Here is a 19,483-nt window from a genome sequence, read left to right on the forward strand (position 1 = left end):
TCACCAGTAACTCACTGAAACTATTTTATTAAATTCAAAAAATTCCAAATGTTTATTGCAAAGGGTATTCCATATTGTGATGATTTGCCTAGATCATTTGTATGGATAAATTTGTAGATCATAAGTGATATTAGTATTGGGATAGATGTGACATTGCAAAAATTAAAATTTAATGAATATGGACTGTTAAATAGAAAACACACAAAATTCTCTCAGAGAAATCAGCACTTGAAATTAAGCACTGCAAGCTGATGTACAAAAATTCTAATCCAAGTTTTCACTCTAGACAGAGCTCTAGCTCTCTTCTTTTAGTTAAAAAATAAAACTACTACTAGCAAAGTTTTAAGAGTTTTAGTGCTTAAATTTAGCAAACACCATGTTGCAATTTTCAATTCAATAGACAATGGAAATAAACACGGGGAAACAATAATAACAAATCTAATGCAATTATTTTGTATCAGTGGTTCTGATTGGATGACAATAAGCGTAGAATTCTCTATCTCCTTGTCTGTAACTAAGGAAGCCGACATTTTGAATTCTGGAATGTATTGACATGTAATTTCTCCAATAATAAGCAATAAAACTCACATTTTGCACCTAGAAATATTCTTTTTATCAAATTTTATTACATTCTGAGACAGCCAAGAAGCCAGAAAACGCCCGGTGTTTACGTTAGACGCCTGAAGCATACCTATGATGTCACCTAGTTTATGGGCCAAAGAAGATAAAAGACATAAGAAGATGTGGTATGAGTGCCAATGGAACAACTCTCCATCCAAGTCACAATTTGTAAAAGTAAACCATTATAGGTCAAAGTACGGCCATTTCGCGAAATTTTCGTTTAATGAAAATTTTACACTGAAGTTATGACAAATTGAATTATGTATTCATTTTGCATTAGAAAAGATTTTTGTAGCACAACACATTCAGATGTATCAGCTGATATTTATTTATTTGATCCAGCGATTTCTTTTTTTTTATATATTGAGCAAGGTTAATAAAATATCCAAATTGTCATTTCAGATCTAGACATGGATTTTTTAAAGCCAAGAATAGACAGATCCAAGTTACCGACAGCTCCCAAATCTGCTCGTGGTCCTGATGTAGATATGAATAAAGTTCCTTCAGAGCCACCATTTACAGCATTTATAGGAAATCTAGCATATGAAACTACAGAGGATAATATAGCTGACTTTTTCAAAAAACTTCAGGTATTGACAAAGATACATGTATATGTTTGACTGAGATTTTTTCTGGAGAGGGGATTGAAGGGTTGATATATCCATTCACTATTATATAACATAATCTTATTTCCTGAATACGTTTTGAATATTGATCATTGTCATTTCTTATCTTTACCCCATAGACTATTTGTATAAAACTTTCTATATCTAAAAGGAAGAAGACCTGGATACTTCATGCCTTGTATGCAGATGCCTTATGTTCCACAGTTTCTGTCTGTCATATGTCCATTGTCCTTGATTTCATTTTAATATTTGCCAGTATGGGTTCTTTGCAACGTCTACATGTACATCAGATAGGTTTCACCTGACCTTAACCTCATTTCATGGATCGGTGATAAAAGTTAAAGTTACATGATTAGGACTGTTTCTCAGATGCTTTAAGGAGTAGGTCAACTATATGTGGTTTATGGAATGATTGCAAGGTGTACATGTAACATGTTAGTCTGTCAGGTTTGTTCTGATATTGACCTCATTTTCATGGTTCATTGGTTAATGTTTAAGTTTTTGAATTTTCTTTTGCAAATAATGCAAACGATTTATTTCAGGTTTTAAATGTGAGATTGCCAGAAGACAGAGGCAGACTTAGAGGATTTGGTTATGTGGAATTTGCTGACAGACAAAATCTACTGGATGCCCTAAACATGAATGAAGAGGTATTAACAAACAAAAAATTGAAATGATTCACAGGATCGGTTAATTAGAAGACATGAAGTGATTATATATCGATTATTTAACTCTACACTACAAAGTAGCATTGGTATATAGTTTCTGACCTGTCAGACTGTCAGTCATCTTGGTTTAAGGAGGATTAATCAAACACTTTATATCTGATTGCAACCTTACTTTGATATATGAAAGTATATATTATGAAAAGAAGATCCCTATTGATTTTGAGGTCATGTCTTAAGTCAAAGAAAAAGTTACTAAAAATAGACCAAAATTAGTGCAGGAATGGTGTTGGCAGCTTAAAACTCTTAGAACCTTACATGGGATTGGACCCAAAAAACATATGGTCACATATAATGAGTGGAAAATCCTTAATCATTTTGAGATCACTATGTCAGGTCAAAGTTTCTAAAAAATAAACTGAAACAAGTGCAGTAAAGGTGTCTCAATAATAATCCTAGGACCTACAAAGGATTGCAACAAAACATGCTTACATGATCACATATATAATAAGAGGAGAATCCCTATTGAATTTTGAGAACATTGTTTCCAAGGTCAGGTTCATAGAATAAAAAAAAACTACTCAGATTAGTGCAGAAAAGGAGATTCCAGATAATACTTGCATATACAATGTATGGTCACATGTTATGAAAGGAAATTCCAAAATATAATTAAATAATCAACAGCGATCTATTAAAGTATTTGCCAGCACCTTAAATACATGTTACATGTTTTTAACGTTGTTTATTAAACTCAAACTTCCATCTTATAATCCTTTCGAATTCACATGCACACCTGGCACAGAATTGTGTGCCCTAGAGACACATGTAAAACACATTTGGGTAAAGATCATAAGGATTGTTTTACAGAATGCCTATCCGCAAATTACTGAATCCAGAGGTTTTGGCAGAGAATAATACATGCGCGTATTTTCACAGCCCTAGTGTAGAAATGATTGCTTGAATTAAAAGTTTAGTAAACCTGAGATTACTATAATAATCTCAGTGTAAACATACGTTTATTGCCTTACAGTATAAGTAAAATACATACCGCAGCGGAGGGGCATTAAGTGTTATCCTTGTCTGTCTGTACCCTTAAACCCAGGATTCCATAGCAGTAGTTTACGTCACATACTACAGGAAGTAGGCGATAAAAGAAATTCATAAATACTGATTTTCTTCATTATAACTGAGCATATTTGGATTAAACTTGGTAAATATGTATTTTATGTTATAATGAACACATTTCGGTGTTAAGTTAAAAATCATGAATTTTCCCTCAGAGAAATTTTTCTAAAGATATTTTTATTTGTTACCTTTTCTTTTTAGAATATGATGGGAAGGAAAGTTAGAGTAGATTTAGCCGATCAACACCAACAAAATGGTAAGATAGATTTTGTTAATCAGAAAAGATTATTGATAAAATTTGAAATAGAATGGCTGTGATGAAAGCTTTTTTGGGTGTCTCATGTCCAAATTTTGTCAGATAACTGATATGTTATTTATTCATTTGGAAAGCTTTCAGATGCATAATTAAGTTTTACATCATTGGGACATACAAACTTATATTAACCATATAAACATCCTGGTTCTTCATTTTTTCACCAACTTTTGACAAAAATCAGTTTTAATATTGTCAAGATTGTTAGAATAAAATCAAAGTTATGTAGTGGCAAACCACTTTAGCATGTGAATCAATTTCAGAAAGATAGAAGAGGTAAACCTCTGTGGCCTGTCAACCATTGTAAATAACTGTTTTGGTGAAATGGTATTTATTAGGATTTGATTTTATTACTACATGGGTGATTTATACCATGAGTACCAATTATGATCTTAAATTGGCTTGTTTATAATTTTTTGTCGAGCCTGCGACTTTTGTCGCAGAAAGCTCAACATTGGGATAGTGATCCGACAGCGTTAGCTAACTTCTTAAAAGCTTTATATTTTCCAAGGTGGAAGACCTGTATGCTTCATACTTTGTATATAGATGCCTTCTGTTATCAATTTTCTGTCTGTCATATGTCCATTGTCCTTGACCTCATTTTCATGGTTCAGTCACTACTTGAAAAAAAAGTTAAGATTTTTTGTAATGTTAATTTCTCTCTTATTATGAGTAATAGGATAACTATATTTAATATATGCATACCTTGCAAGGTTCTCATGCCCATCAGATAGTTTTCATCTGACCTCGACCTCATTTCATGGATCAGTGAACAAGTTTAAGTTTTTGTGGTCAAGTCCATATATCAGATACTATAAGCAATAGGTCTTCTGTATTTGGTGTATGGAATGATTGTAAGGTGTACATGTCCAACTGGCAGGTGTCATCTGACCTTGACCTCATTTTCATGGTTCAGTGGTTAAAGTTAAGTTTTTGTGTTTTGGTCTTTTTATGCCCCCGCTGTAGTGGAGGGGGCATTAAGTGTTACCCATGTCCGTCCGTACGTACTTACGTCCGAAAATTGGTTCCCGTTCTGTAACTTTAGTTTGCCTCAACCAAATGTTATGAAATTTATACACAATGCTTATTACCACAAAGCACAGATCTAGTTTGAATTTTGGTGGCGTCACTTTTACCGTTCTATAGTTATGCCCCTTTACAAATGGAAAAATTGCTGAATTTTTCGTTTCCGTTCTCTAACTTTAGTTTGCCTCAACCAAATGTTATGAAACTTATGCACAATATTAATTACCACAAAACACAGATCAAGTTTGAATTTTGGTGGCCTCACTTTTACCTTTCTATAGTTATGCCCCTTTACAAATGGAAAAAAATGCTGAATTTTTCGTTCTGTTCTCTAACTTAAGTTTGCCTCAACCAAAAGTTATAAATCTTATACACAATGCTTATTACTACAAAACACAGATCAAGTTTGAATTTTGGTGACGTCACTTTTACCGTTTAAGAGTTATGCCCCTTTACATTTGGAAAAGTTGTTTTAAGCTTGGGTCAGCATTTTCGATCTCCAAGTCCCAATGGAAGAGTGTAAAAATGAAGACTTTCATGACTTTAGTATAGAATAATGTAAGTCATCAAAATACAACCATGCCTTCACAGAAACGCCGTCCATCTCAACTTCATCGTAAATCGTAAACGTGTTGGAAATTAATTTTGGGAGTTACTTCCCCTGTTTTAGCTTATTACAAATTTGTGCTCCTAACATATTATCTATCTTTGAAAATAGGAATAAAGTACCAATTAAATACAAAATTATATAAGAATGTTACCTTAAAGATCAAAACTGACTTTGAACATACCAAAAAAAATATATTGCAATTCATTTTTGATAATCATACTTTTATCAATCCATGTTCTATCTAGACATTGTCAATTTAGATTTTAATTATGTCTGGTGAAAGTTGCTAAGCTGTAATCCTACAAAAATCGAGTTAGAACTAGCTAAACTATCATGATAAGTTAATTGGATGAAGTTATACTAAATAATTCATTGACAGGAACAATGAAAAAAAGTTGTGAGGGCCAAACTCTAGCTGAAAATTTTAATTGAGACAACGCTTAAAATATGAGATGTTTAGTTTATGCTGTTTTTTTTGGAGGGGGGGGGGGGGGTTATAGTTATAGTTATTTTGACTCTTTTGGTTAATAGTGATGTGATGTACGAACGTGTATTGCCATGTATTATGAACATGTAGAATGAATGACTTTTCTAATGCAAATTTTATAGAATAAATAATCAAAACAACAACTTATTATCTTTATTGTCAACATATACAGTAAAAAAACAATGTGAACTCGTGATACACACAGAAACGTAGACAAAAAAAATGAGCAGTGCCTTTTCCTATCATAAAAAAGTGCCCTGCCCCTTTCAATTTCTAGCTGGAGCACTGTCTAACTTAAGTTTGCCTCAACCAAATGTTATGAAACTTATAAACAATGCTTGTTACCACAATACTCAGATCAAGTACAAATTTGGGTAGCGTCACTTTTACAGTTCTTGAGTTATGTCCCTTTATAACGTTATATGCAAGGGGGGCCACATCTTTGTCCCATGGTCACATTCCCCATTTATTTTCTAATACTATATGCAATAGGTCAACTATATTTGGTGTATGGAAATATTTTACAATGTACATGTCAGTCTGGCAGGTTTCATTTGACCTTGACCTCATTTTCACGGTTCATTGCTTAGTGTTTAGTTTTTGTGTTTTTGTCTGTTTTTCTTAAACTTTAACCAATAGGTCAACTATATTTGTTGTTTGGAATGATTGTAAGGTGTATATGTCTGTCTGGCAGGTATCATCTGACCTTGACCTCATTTTCATGGTTCATTGGTCAATGTTAAGTTTTCATGGTTAAGTTTGTTTCTTAGATACTATAAGCAATAGGTCAACTATAGTTGATGCATAGATTGATTGTAAGGTGTACATGTCTGTCTAGCATGGTTCATCCGACCTTGACCTTATTTTCATGGTTCATTGGTCAATATTAAGTTTTATTGTTTAAGTCTGTTTCTTAGAAACTATAAGCAATAGGTCAACTATATTTGGTGTATTGAATGATTGTAAGGTGTACATGTATTTACGGGTTGGTTTATCTGACCTTGACCTCATTTTCTTGGATCATGTTAAGTTTATGTGATACTTTTAGTAAAGCTTTATATTTAGGACTATCAACATAAAATCAATGGTCAGTAAAGAAGGCGAGACATTTCAGCGTGTGCACTCTTGTTTACTTTTATGTTTTTTTTTTAGGACCAGAAAAGTATTCCTGTGTTAGGGGAAATGTTCTTGTCAAAAAAAGATTGTCTAAAATTTACAGTTTTACTGAATCATACGAAATATTAGGTGTGATTAGATTTAGTGAATTTAGCAGACAAATATATTTTGAAAAAGAACGAAAAACTGGAAAGTATGATCGAACCCTGCATCCACATTCTGTATGTGCCTGTCCCAAGTCAGGAGCCTGTAATTCAGTGGTTGTCTTTTGTTGCTGTATATCATATTTGTATTTCATTCATTGTTTTTTACATTAATCAAGGTGTTAGTTTTCTCATTTGAATTGTTTTACATTTGTCATTTTGAGACCTTTTATAGCTGACTATGCGGTATGGGCTTTGCTCATAGTGGAAGGCGGTACAGTGACCTATAGTTGTTAACTTCTATGTTGTTTGGGCTCTGGTGGAGAGTTGTCTCATTGGCAATTATACCACATCTTCTTATTTTTATGCCCCACATACGATAGTAGAGGGGCATTATGTTTTTCGGTCTGTGCGTCCGTCTGTTCATCTATCTGTCCCACTTCAGGTTAAAGTTTTTGGTCAAGGTAGTTTTTGATGAAGTTGAAGTCCAATCAACTTGAAACTTAGTACACATGTTCCCTATGATATGATTTTTCTATTTTTAATGCCAAATTAGAGTTTTGACCCCAATTTCACAGTCCACTGAACATAGAAAATGATAGTGTATTCGTGTACTAGGGACACATTCTTGTTATATTCTGTTAATGAAAAACAGCCTCATGGTCTTGTAATGTAGCATGCTCAACTCAAGTGCGAGAAGTTACATGTTTGATCATCCACTGTGTCAGACTTGAAAAATGGTATTTGCTCTTTACCCTACTAGCATACAGCATTTAGGAGTAAGAAAATAAACTAACTGGTCAGCTCCAAGTCTTGAGTGTGTATCTCTTTAGGGTGACATGCCTTGCTGGGAACTGTTACCTTTTGAACAAGCATGTAACAAATCTGGAGATTTGATTGCACCTCTCTCACACACATCTGTATATTATTGAAAAGCTTAATACCTATACTTAATGTTTTGATAAGTATTCATGATGGAAATTTGTTGTTTTTAAGAATTAGGATCAGAAACCAAAACACATACAGTTCTGATAGTATAAAATGCCAATAGTAAAACAAAATAAATGTCATTTCACTGAGGATCTCAATTGATGTTTGACATATTGTATGTACACTGAGGAAGACCTCAATTGATGTTTGACATATTGTATGTACACTGAGGAAGATCTCAATTGATGTTTGACATATTGTATGAACACTGAGGAAGATCTCAATTGATGTTTGACATATTGTATGTACTCTGAGGAAGATCTCATATGATGTTTGACATATTGTATGTACACTGAGGAAGATCTCAAATGATGTTTGCCATATTGTATGTACACTGAGGAAGATCTCAAATGATGTTTGACATATTGTATGTACACTGAGAATGATCTCAATTGATGTTTGACATATTGTATGTACATTGAGGAAGATCTCAATTGATGTTTGCCATATTGTATGTACACTGAGGAAGATCTCAATTGATGTTTGACATATTGTATGTACACTGAGGAAGATCTCAAATGATGTTTGACATATTATATGTACATTGAGGAAGATCTCAATTGATGTTTGACATATTGTATGTACACTGAGGAAGATCTCAAATGGTGTTTGACATATTGTATGTACACTGAGGATGATCTCAATTGATGTTTGACATATTGTATGTACATTGAGGAAGATCTCAATTGATGTTTGCCATATTGTATGTACACTGAGGAAGATCTCAAATGATGTTTGACATATTGTATGTACATTGAGGGAGATCTCAATTGATGTTTGACATATTGTATGTACACTGAGGATGATTTCAATTGATGTTTGACATATTGTATGTACATTGAGGAAGATCTCAATTGATGTTTGACATATTGTATGTACACTGAGGATGATCTCAATTGATGTTTGACATATTGTATGAACACTGAGGAAGATCTCAATTGATGTTTGACATATTGTATGTACTCTGAGGAAGATCTAAAATGATGTTTGACGTATTGTATGTATACTGAGGAAGATCTCAAATGATGTTTGACATATTGTATGTACACTGAGGAAGATCTCAAATGATGTTTGCCATATTGTATGTACATTGAGGAAGATCTCAATTGATGTTTGACATATTGTATGTACACTGAGGATGATTTCAATTGATGTTTGACATATTGTATGTACACTGAGGATGATTTCAATTGATGTTTGACATATTGTATGTACACTGAGGATGATCTCAATTGATGTTTGACATATTGTATGTATACTGAGGAAGATCTAAAATGATGTTTGACGTATTGTATGTATACTGCCGTTTTGAAATCTTAGAAGGAATACTGTTCTTGTAGAATTGTCAAAGATGAATCAATGATTTTATAAATTGAACAGTAAATATTTTTTGCAGAGAACAAAAAAAGTGGTGGTTATGATAGACAAACAAGTGGCGATCCTGATAGAGCAGAAGGAAATTGGAGGGCACCTCCTAAAAGTTTTGATGGTTAGTATTTTTGAATAAGTTATTGCTGCATAAAAGAATACTGAAAATTCAAGGGAAGTAGAAAATGGTTTCAAACTAGTAAATTTGTGTACTTTAGAAATAAGTTATGTTGATCAGGTATATCAACTCGCCTAGTTCAGTAAAAATAAATAATGTTTTTCTAATGGTAGACTGGGGATAAAATGGCTCTTGTTTATGTCCAATACAGAATACATTGGAAATTTCAAAATATATATGTGAAGGTTGACAATGGAGTTGACATGTAAGACTCTAAACCACAGTTATACTCTAAACCATTATGGTTTGATATGTATACAGAAGTATGCTAGTTTGAAAGGCAAAGGCATACAGGAGTCTAATGGTTTTATATTCCAGCAGTTTAGTTAAACTTAAGTTAGTAGTATGAATTGTTTCCCATTTTTCATTTCTGGTTCTTTTAAAGCTGACTATACAGTAAGGGTTTTTCTCATTGTTAAAGGCTGTATTGTGGCCTATAATTCTTATATCTACTACATTTAGACTCTGGTGGTTAGTTGTCTCAAATGGCAATCATACCACAGCTCCTTATTTAATGTTAAAATAAATAATGTGATCCTTGCATTGATGACAAAAAAAATAGCAATAATTTTACTGGAGCACACAAAAAGTTATATATTTGAAAACATAATTAATTTCTAAAGAAAAAAAAAAACTGATGGATTTTTTTTGCTTTGTAAGCAATTCAGGATTTATCAATTTATCATGACAAGTTACAGATCAAGTTCGAATATTGTTCCGGTCTGATGATTTTGTGCAGACTTATGGTCCTTGGACTTAGAAAATTCACTCAAATAATCAGTTTTCCGCACTTTTTTTCGTCATGCTTGAAGATATTGATTTGATAATTAAGTCTCCCAAACGAAGTTTGGGAAGACTTATTGTTTTTGCTCAGTTCTTATTATTATTATTCTTCTTCTTCTTCTTCTTCTTCTTCTTCTTCTTCTTCTTCTTCTTCTTCTTCTTCTTCTTCTTCTTCCGCCGCTTTTAAATTTGAACTTGTCCGCACCCGTTCTCCAAAACCACTTGTCAGATTAACTTAGGGTTTCACAATATGTTAGACTAACATGTCTAGTGGTGCAATCAGGGTTTTGTTTGTGCAATGGGGTTTATAAAGGGGTACTTTGAGGGGCAAAAAGAAAAGAGGGTTTTACTATAGAACCCTATGGGATTTTATTTTTTTAAATTTTCAAATGATTATAAATTGAAAACCGTTTGTGATAGACACAATCTTTTTAATTGAAAATGTTCCAAATGATAAAGCCCATTAAATGAAATACAGGGTTAGTCCCCAGGGGTCACCCCCACCCCCTGCCATTTAAGAAAGTTCTAATACCTTGTAAGTGGTAAAGATCCCCACCCCTAAACCATATATATTCTGGTTTGTCATGCTAAGATGGTTTGAATGATATACAGGGTAAGTCCCCAGGGGTCATCCCGACCCCCTGCCATTTGAGAAAGTTCTTATATCTTGTAAATGGTCGAGATCCCCACCCCTAAACCATATATATTCTGGTTTGTCATGATAAAGCACATCAAATGTAATACAGGGTTAGTCCCCAGGGGTCACCCCCACCCCCTGCCATTTAAGAAAGTTCTAATATCTTCTAAGTGGTCAAGATCCCCACCCCTAAACCATATATATTCTGGTTTGTCATGCTAAGATGGTTTGAATGATATACAGGGTTAGTCCCCAGGGGTCATCCCGACCCCCTGCCATTTGAGAAAGTTCTAATATCTTGTAAATGGTCGAGATCCCCACCCCTAAACCATATATATTCTGGTTTGTCATGATAAAGCACATCAAATGAAATACAGGGTTAGTCCCCAGGGGTCACCCCCACCCCCTGCCATTTAAGAAAGTTCTAATATCTTGTAAGTGGTCAAGATCCCCACCCTTAAACCATATATATTCTGGTTTGTCATGCTAAGATGGTTTGAATGATATACAGGGTTAGTCCCCAGGGGTCATCCCGACCCCCTGCCATTTGAGCAAGTTCTAATATCTTGTAAATGGTCGAGATCCCCACCCCTAAACCATATATATTCTGGTTTGTCATGATAAAGCACATCAAATGTTATACAGGGTTAGTCCCCAGGGGTCACCCCCACCCCCTGCCATTTAAGAAAGTTCTAATATCTTGTAAGTGGTCAAGATCCCCACCCCTAAACCATATATATTCTGGTTTGTCATGCTAAGATGGTTTGAATGATATACAGGGTTAGTCCCCAGGGGTCATCCCGACCCCCTGCCATTTGAGAAAGTTCTAATATCTTGTAAATGGTCGAGATCCCCACCCCTAAACCATATATATTCTGGTTTGTCATGATAAAGCACATCAAATGTTATACAGGGTTAGTCCCCAGGGGTCACCCCCACCCCCTGCCATTTAAGAAAGTTCTAATATCTTGTAAGTGGTCAAGATCCCCACCCCTAAACCATATATATTCTGGTTTGTCATGCTAAGATGGTTTGAATGATATACAGGGTTAGTCCCCAGGGATCATCCCGACCCCCTGCCATTTGAGAAAGTTTCTAATATCATGTAAATGGTCGAGATCCCCACCCCTAAACCATATATATTCTGGTTTGTCATGATAAAGCACATCAAATGAAATACAGGGTTAGTCCCCAGGGGTCACCCCCAGCCCCTGCCATTCAAGAAAGTTTTAATATCTTGTAAGTGGTCAAGATCCCCACCCCTAAACCATATATATTCTGGTTTGTCATGCTAAGATGGTTTGAATGATATACAGGGTTAGTCCCCAGGGGTCATCCCGACCCCCTGCCATTTGAGAAAGTTCTAATATCTTGTAAATGGTCGAGATCCCCACCCCTAAACCATATATATATTCTGGTTTGTCATGAAGCACATCAAATGAAATACAGGGTTAATCCCCAGGGGTCACCCCCACCCCCTACCATTTAAGAAAGTTCTAATATCTTCTAAGTGGTCAAGATCCCCACCCCTAAACCATATATATTCTGGTTCGTCATGCGGAGATGGTTTGAATGATATACAGGGTTAGTCCCCAGGGGTTCCTCCCGACCCCCTGCCATTTGAGAAAGTTCTAATATCTTGTAAATGGTTGAGATCCCCACCCCTAAACCATATATATTCCTATTTGTCATGTCTCGAACATTTGAATGACATATACGGTCAGTCCCCAGGGGTTCCCCCCACCCCCAATGTTCTAATATCTTGTAAATGGTTGAGATCCCCACCCCTAAACCATATATATTCCTGTTTGTCATGTAATGAACATTTGAATGACGTATAGTGCCAGTCCCCAGGGGTTCTTCCCCACCCCCAATGTTCTAGTATTTTGTAAATGGTCGAGATCCCCACCCCTAAACCATATATATTCTGGTTTGTCATGCCAAGATGATTTGAATGATATACAAGGTTAGTCCCTAGGCATCACTAATGCATATAACTTTACTGGACCAAACCAATTTTCACTGGACGTTGCCCAATGTCAGGCGACCCTGGGAATTAGGAATTATGGGAGTTTCGTTTGGGAGACTTCGTAACAGCATTCTGTTACAATCATTTCTTGTTGGTATATAGTTTAATCATGACAAGTTACAGACCAAGTTTGAATTTTGTTTCGGTTTGATGATTTTTTGCAGAGTTATGGTCCTTGGACTTAAATTATCAGTTTTCCGCACTTATTTTCGTCATGCTTGAAGATATTGACTTGATATTTGTTGTATAGTTTACACCATGACAAGTTATAGATCAAGTTAGCATTTTGTTCCAGTACAATTTATTTTTAATCGGTAGGGGACTATGTATTGCCATGCAATACTCTCAGAATGCTTGTTATATTGGTTTTTCTCTTCAGATTTTGATAGAGGCCCAGCCAGGGGAGGTTTTGATGACCGAGGTCCTCAAAGAGGAGGTTTTGATGACCGAGGCCCTCAGAGAGGAGGTTTTGATGATAGAGGCCCACCAAGAGGAAGTTACGATGACAGGGGGCCTTCAAGAGGTTTTGATGATAGAGGACCATCAAGGGGTTTTGATGATAGAGGACCATCAAGGGGTTTTGATGATAGAGGCCCACCAAGAGGTGGTGGAAGATATGATGATAGAGGTCCATCAAGAGGATATGATGAGCAAGGCCCAAGAGGGGGATATGGAAGGGATAGGTATGATGACAGAGGTCCACCACGAGATAGATATGATGACAGGCGACAAGGATATAATGATAGAGGAGGTAGAGACTTTAATAGATTTGAAGACCGAGGCCCTCCAAGAGAAAGATACGACGACAGAGGTCCACCAGCTGATGGTAGAGACAACTTCTTTACTTTCTATTTTATTTATATTAATTCTGCATATGTTATTTTAGCATTTGTATTATATTTTTTAGCTCATCTGGTCCTAAGTATGAAATCACTTTGCATTCCTCTTTAGTCTACCATACCTTTTAAAAGATAGTTAGTGATATTAAGTAAGCATCAATGAGACAGTAATCGATCAACTCAATCAAACCAAACCAGAACCAAGAGATCAATATACAGCCTTTTATTGAACCATATGTCAAAATTAAAATCACAGTGTAGATAGGTTGCAAATAAATTCAACAAATTCCACAAACATGAACAATATAGGATAAGGTACATTACATATGTGGGCTTATTTGGCCCTATAAACATGTCAAAAATTAAAAACTTGAATCATACTATTATTGGTTATGATATTTGGTATGCAGTTGTATTAGCATTGGCATATCTCATTTCCATGGAGATTATTTGGCCCCGCCCCCTCAGTCATGGTTTATTGACTTTGAAACTTTTGCTTAATTTTCATGTATTTGTTTGTGATTTGGTCAGTTTATGGGAAAACATTAGTGTTAGGTGAATGATAATTGGTATGCAGTTGTATAAGCATTGGCATATCTCATTTTCAAGGAGATTATTTGGTCCCTCCCCCCCAAGTCATGGTTTATTGACTTTGAACTTTTGCTTAGTTTGCATGTATTAGTTTGTGATTAGGTCAGTTTAAGGGGATGATATTTTGTATACAGATGTGTTAGCATTTTTACATTTATTTGGCCATGCCCCCTCAGTCATGGTTCATTGACTTAGAATTTTTTGCATAGTTTACATGTTAAAGTTTGTATCAGATCAGTTTAAGACGAACCACTCATGTTAAGTCAATGATATTTGGTAACCAAATGTATTGGCATTTACATGTCTCATTTCCATTAAGATTATATGGCCCCACCCCCTCATTATGGTTCATTGACTTTGAAACTTTTACATATTTATGTAAGTGAATGTTTGTGTTTAGGTTTGTTTAAAGGGAACAACTTAAGTCAATGGTATTTGGTATGCAGTTGAATTAGCATTGGCACATCTTATTTCCATGGAGATTGTTTGGCCCTGTTCCTTCAGTCATGGTTCATTGACTTTGAATATTTTGCATAACTAACATGTTAAAGTATTGCTTTTTTAATTTCAACATTTGCATTATCAAAATAACAAAAAGGCGAGACTTATATATCTCTGTTAACAGTTTATTATGAAGAAAATATATATGTTTTTAAACATATTCATTTAGATGTAAATGTATTTTTTCATTACATTTAAGATGGTGGACGGAGACCATTTGGTAGTGGTTATAACCGTGATGATAGACAGGGAAGCAGGTATGGGTACATATGGTTTTGGTTTGCTCATGTACATGTCCTTTTATTTATTTCATATTGTGCTACTCATCTTCATTTGGGAGTTGATACAAAATATTCCTGTAAACAAATATAGCAAAAAAAGAACAATAAAAACAGAAAATGATATAGAGGATAACATACAATCTCCAACAACAGACAAGTTAGTGTCTATACCATATGGCAAGCTCTGAATTTACTCGAGTCTAGAAAAGTTTTTAATCAATTAAAGAGAGTTATAGTACATCACCCATCTAATCAAGATTTAATATTCAATGCGTAACCTGGGGACAATTATTTTTTTATGAACTTAATTATTGTTAATTATATCAAAAGGAGAATCATGAAAATTAACACATATTTTAAAAAATAATTACATTAATATATATATATAAAAGTTCAGTAGAATCCGTATGCTGTAACATATATTAAAGAAAGTTAATAAAAGATAACAGTTTCAATTCATCACATTTACTTGCACTTTCACTGATATCACAGATCTTCAAGTACAATGTGACTTGTATTCATTTAATCACTTTTTCTGCATCATTTATCTGACATTATGATTATTTTTTTATGATCAATCTTATAAATATAAATGAAACTTTTACTTTTCTTTCTTTTCAGAGCAGACAGGCAGAGTCCACCCAGAGGTAATAATTATATTTAAGTAGAATGAATATTAATGAAATATCATTAGACCCCAAAAAGACATATTTAGCTCAACTGGAGTGAATGAGGAAGCACCAATGTGAGCTTTCTATATGGCAGTAATTATCAAGATCCAGTCCCCAGAACCTTCTGTTGTGAAACCAAACTAGGCCACAAGTTTTGTTGCAAAACTGTTTTGCATGATCAAGCCAGTAAACTTTTAAGTAGAACAGGGATGGTGTTGCAGTTTCCATTGCTTTTGACATATTTGAAGTTCCTTAATTTCATGAAAACGTGATTTCTTCTAACTTGTCAGCTAGTTTGAAGATATTAATATGAATAAATGGATGTGTTGGGTATAAGCCAACAAGATGGTAATCAATGACACCCCTCTCATTCCAAGAGACAGCAAGGTAATCAGTGACACCCCCTCTCATTCCAAGAGACAGCAAATGACCATTGGTGGTTGAAGGAGGAGAAAGAAAACAGATTACATATGAGGTTCCACGTGAATCTATACTTGTGGGTGGTTAGAAACATTGAGGAGTCCAATATAGGTGTTGGGTTACTCATGATTCTTTGGAAAGATCAAAATATGTACAATACATTTGTTTTGTGTGTTCCATTACTTAATTACCTCAATTTATTTATAAAAAAAATGTGTAAAAAGTTGAGTTGGTTTGAGGTAATTTTATATTATGAAATATCTTTTGTACATTTATTGAAGAGAAGATAACTGTACACTCTGTAACAACCATTGTCCCAGGTAAGGGGAGGTTTGTGCACTAACAAAAACCTGTTTAACCTGCCACATTCTGTATGTGTCTGTCCTACGTCCGGCCCCTGCAATTCAGTGGTTGCTGTTGGTTGCTGTCAGTTATATCTGTTTTCAAGTCCTATTCAGTAGTTTCACCATCAGGAAAAAGAGGAAGGTATTTCGATGAGGACAAGTGAACATATCTATGGTCATCTGTGACACCTATGTTTCATAATATTCAAGCAAGTTATGATGGTGTGCTTAAAACTTTGGAGGGGAGAACTTCAATTTTACTATTTGGCACCCTTGGTTAAACAGCAAACCTCTGTTAAGGACATCATGATAAGCAATAGAATATCATTTCATCCGGGAGATATATACTCCACTCCATTTGTCATCAAGGCAATGTAATTATTATGTAAAATGAAATACTGCACAAAAAATAAAGACTAATAATTAAATAGTTCTGCATGTTCATTAAACCAAGAAGATTTTTGTGAAAGCAATGTAATATTGTATTTTCAGAAACACCATCTGAAAGGCCCAGATTGAATTTAAAACCTCGTACTAAAGCACCAGAAGAAAGCCAAACGACAGATAAACCTCCAGCAAGGAAAACTTCAGCAAATATATTTGGTGATGCTAAACCTGTAGATACAGCAGCTAAAGAGCGAGAGATCGAGGAAAGGTTACGTAGAGGAAGAGATGATGAGAGTAGAAGAAAAGCTGATGAAGAAAAAGAAAACACTACGTAAGCCTGGAATATAAGAAGCAGCGTTTGTTTTAAGGATAACTACAGTCACATCAACTTTGCATTAATATTAAACACATGTTTTTACCTTAAACTTTGAGCATATTTTTAAACATTTATTAGTCCCTACCTGCAAAGCTGAATCGGACTTAAGGTTTACACTTTGTCCGTCAGTCCGGCACATAAGTTTTCCACACTTTTTTTTTTCAAGGTTGAAGAAACTGATTTGATTATTGATATGTAGTTTTATCGATATCACAAACTAGTCGAAACATTTACTAAATTTTATCATCGGTACAAGGACATCATTCGTAAATATAAATCAACATGCAGACATGTGTCTTATATGTTCAGGTATTTCACATCCAATATTTTATGGTAATATTCTTTACAAAGCACAAAAATGTCGGCATTCACCTCAAAAGCTAACCAAACCTTTAAACAGACTTATTCGGAAAGGATATAGTTACAATACTGTTGTCAAGTCATTAAGGATTGCATATTTTGGTATTAATATTGATTCACTCATAGGGTCTTTGCATCGGAAATAATACATTTATTCTAAAACCAGCTGTTGGCATGATACGGGTTATGTTCTTCTCATATATTTTATGATTGTATGATACTAAACCCCTAACGGGAGGGATTGTACTTGATTTTCATATGATGAAGACATAATCTTTCAATCAGTTTAATTGAGGTCTGGGGCTGGCATGTCAGTAACTGCTAGTAGTCCTTTGTTCATTTATGTATCATTGTCATTTTGCTTAGTTTCTTTTGTTACCTATTCTGACATCGGACTCAGACTTCTTTTAAACTGAGTTTTACTGTGTGTTTTGCTATGTGTTTCTTTATTCTACATTGGCTAGAGGTATAGGGGGAGGGTTGAGATTTCACAAAACATGTTTAACCCCGCCACATTTTTGCGCCTGTCCCAAGTCAGGAGCCTCTGGCCTTTGTTAGTCTTGTATGTTTTTTTAAATTAGTTCATTTATATGTTTTGGAGTTTAGTGTGACGTCCATTTTCACTGAACTAGTACACAATTTTATTTAGGGGCCAGCTGAGGATCACCTCCGGGTGCAGGGTTTTCTCGCTGCGTTGAAGACCCATTGGTGGCCTTCGGCTGTTGTCTGCTCTTTGGTTGGGTTGTTTTCTCTTTAACATATTCCCCATTTCCATTCTCAATTTTATTATAATGACCAGTTACAGATCATGTTTGACTTTTGTTCCAGTCTAATAAATTTGTGCAGTTATGGTCCTTGGACTTAGAAAATTCTCGCAAGTAATCAGTTTTCCACACTTTATTGTCATGCTTGAAGATATTGATTTGATATTTGGTATATAGTTTAGTATGAAAAGTGACAGATCAAGTTGGAAATTTGTTCGGTTTGGATGATTTTATTGTAGAGTTTACTGTTATGGTCCTCTGACTTAGAAAATTCACACAAATAATCAGTTTTCCACACTTTTTTTTGTCATGCTTGAAGATATTGATTTGATATTAGGTATATAGTTTTATCATGACAAGTTATAGATCAAGTTGTAATTTTGTTCCGGTCTGATGATTTAGTCCAGAGTTATGGACCATTACTCTGGACCATATCTAATGTTAGAGTACTATGTTAAACCATATTTCTGTACAAAGGGAGATAACTCATTTTTTAAAAGGCATTCTTTGTTAAATTATTTGAAGAATTTTTTGGCAGGTTTGTTTGTTATTTAGTATAAACTAATTTTCTGAATGCTATAGATATAAAAAAAAATTATGATAATAATCTATTTTTATTAATGTACATGTATATATTTCAATACATTACATTGTGTAGATAAAAGTTGTTGACATTTTATAGATAAGTTACAAATCTATATTAGTTTGTAACAAATGAAAGAAAAAATATTTGGAACTATTAATTATATTTGATTATAATTTGAAAATAGATATACACTGTATTACATGTACATCATATCTAATTTTAGAGAACTATTAATCATATCTAATGTTTTTTTCACTCATATAATCAGTTTTCCACACTATTTTTAGTCATGCTTGAAGATATTGACATGATATTTTCTTTTTGTTTACACCATGACAAGTTATAGAACAAGTTAGCATTTTGTTCCAGTAAAATGAATTTTTACCCAGTAGGGGACTATGTATTGCCATGCAATACTCTCAGAATGCTTGTTTATTTAAAAAAAATATTAAAGTATACAAACTGTTTCTTGATTTACTTCTTTTTTTACCAATAATTTTCTGACTCAATGTCTACATAACACAGTACTACAGTGTTAAAACAAAACAAGAGACATACTGCAGTAACTAGAAATATAGCTAAGCGACGCAACGCGACACAACTGATTGTATGAATCATTTCACCAAGCTGTCCACACGCGTTACCC

General features: G+C 34.3%; 1 protein-coding gene across 2 annotated transcripts in view; it reads left to right on the forward strand.

Annotated features, from left to right (window-relative positions):
* LOC127729705 (eukaryotic translation initiation factor 4B-like) overlaps positions 1 to 19,483 on the forward strand; it is a 45,198-nt gene that overhangs the window by 1,066 nt on the left and 24,649 nt on the right. For both annotated transcript variants that reach the window (XM_052237560.1, XM_052237561.1), the window contains exons 3-10: positions 1,024 to 1,211; positions 1,790 to 1,897; positions 3,239 to 3,293; positions 9,119 to 9,211; positions 13,097 to 13,543; positions 14,848 to 14,905; positions 15,551 to 15,576; positions 16,857 to 17,082. In XM_052237560.1, coding sequence (XP_052093520.1) covers positions 1,024 to 1,211; positions 1,790 to 1,897; positions 3,239 to 3,293; positions 9,119 to 9,211; positions 13,097 to 13,543; positions 14,848 to 14,905; positions 15,551 to 15,576; positions 16,857 to 17,082 — 1,201 coding nt within the window. The remainder of the gene's footprint in view (positions 1 to 1,023; positions 1,212 to 1,789; positions 1,898 to 3,238; positions 3,294 to 9,118; positions 9,212 to 13,096; positions 13,544 to 14,847; positions 14,906 to 15,550; positions 15,577 to 16,856; positions 17,083 to 19,483) is intronic.

The sequence above is a fragment of the Mytilus californianus genome, unplaced genomic scaffold (assembly GCF_021869535.1).
Source record: "Mytilus californianus isolate M0D057914Y unplaced genomic scaffold, xbMytCali1.0.p SCAF_2, whole genome shotgun sequence".
NCBI classification, from domain to species: Eukaryota; Metazoa; Mollusca; class Bivalvia; order Mytilida; family Mytilidae; genus Mytilus; species Mytilus californianus.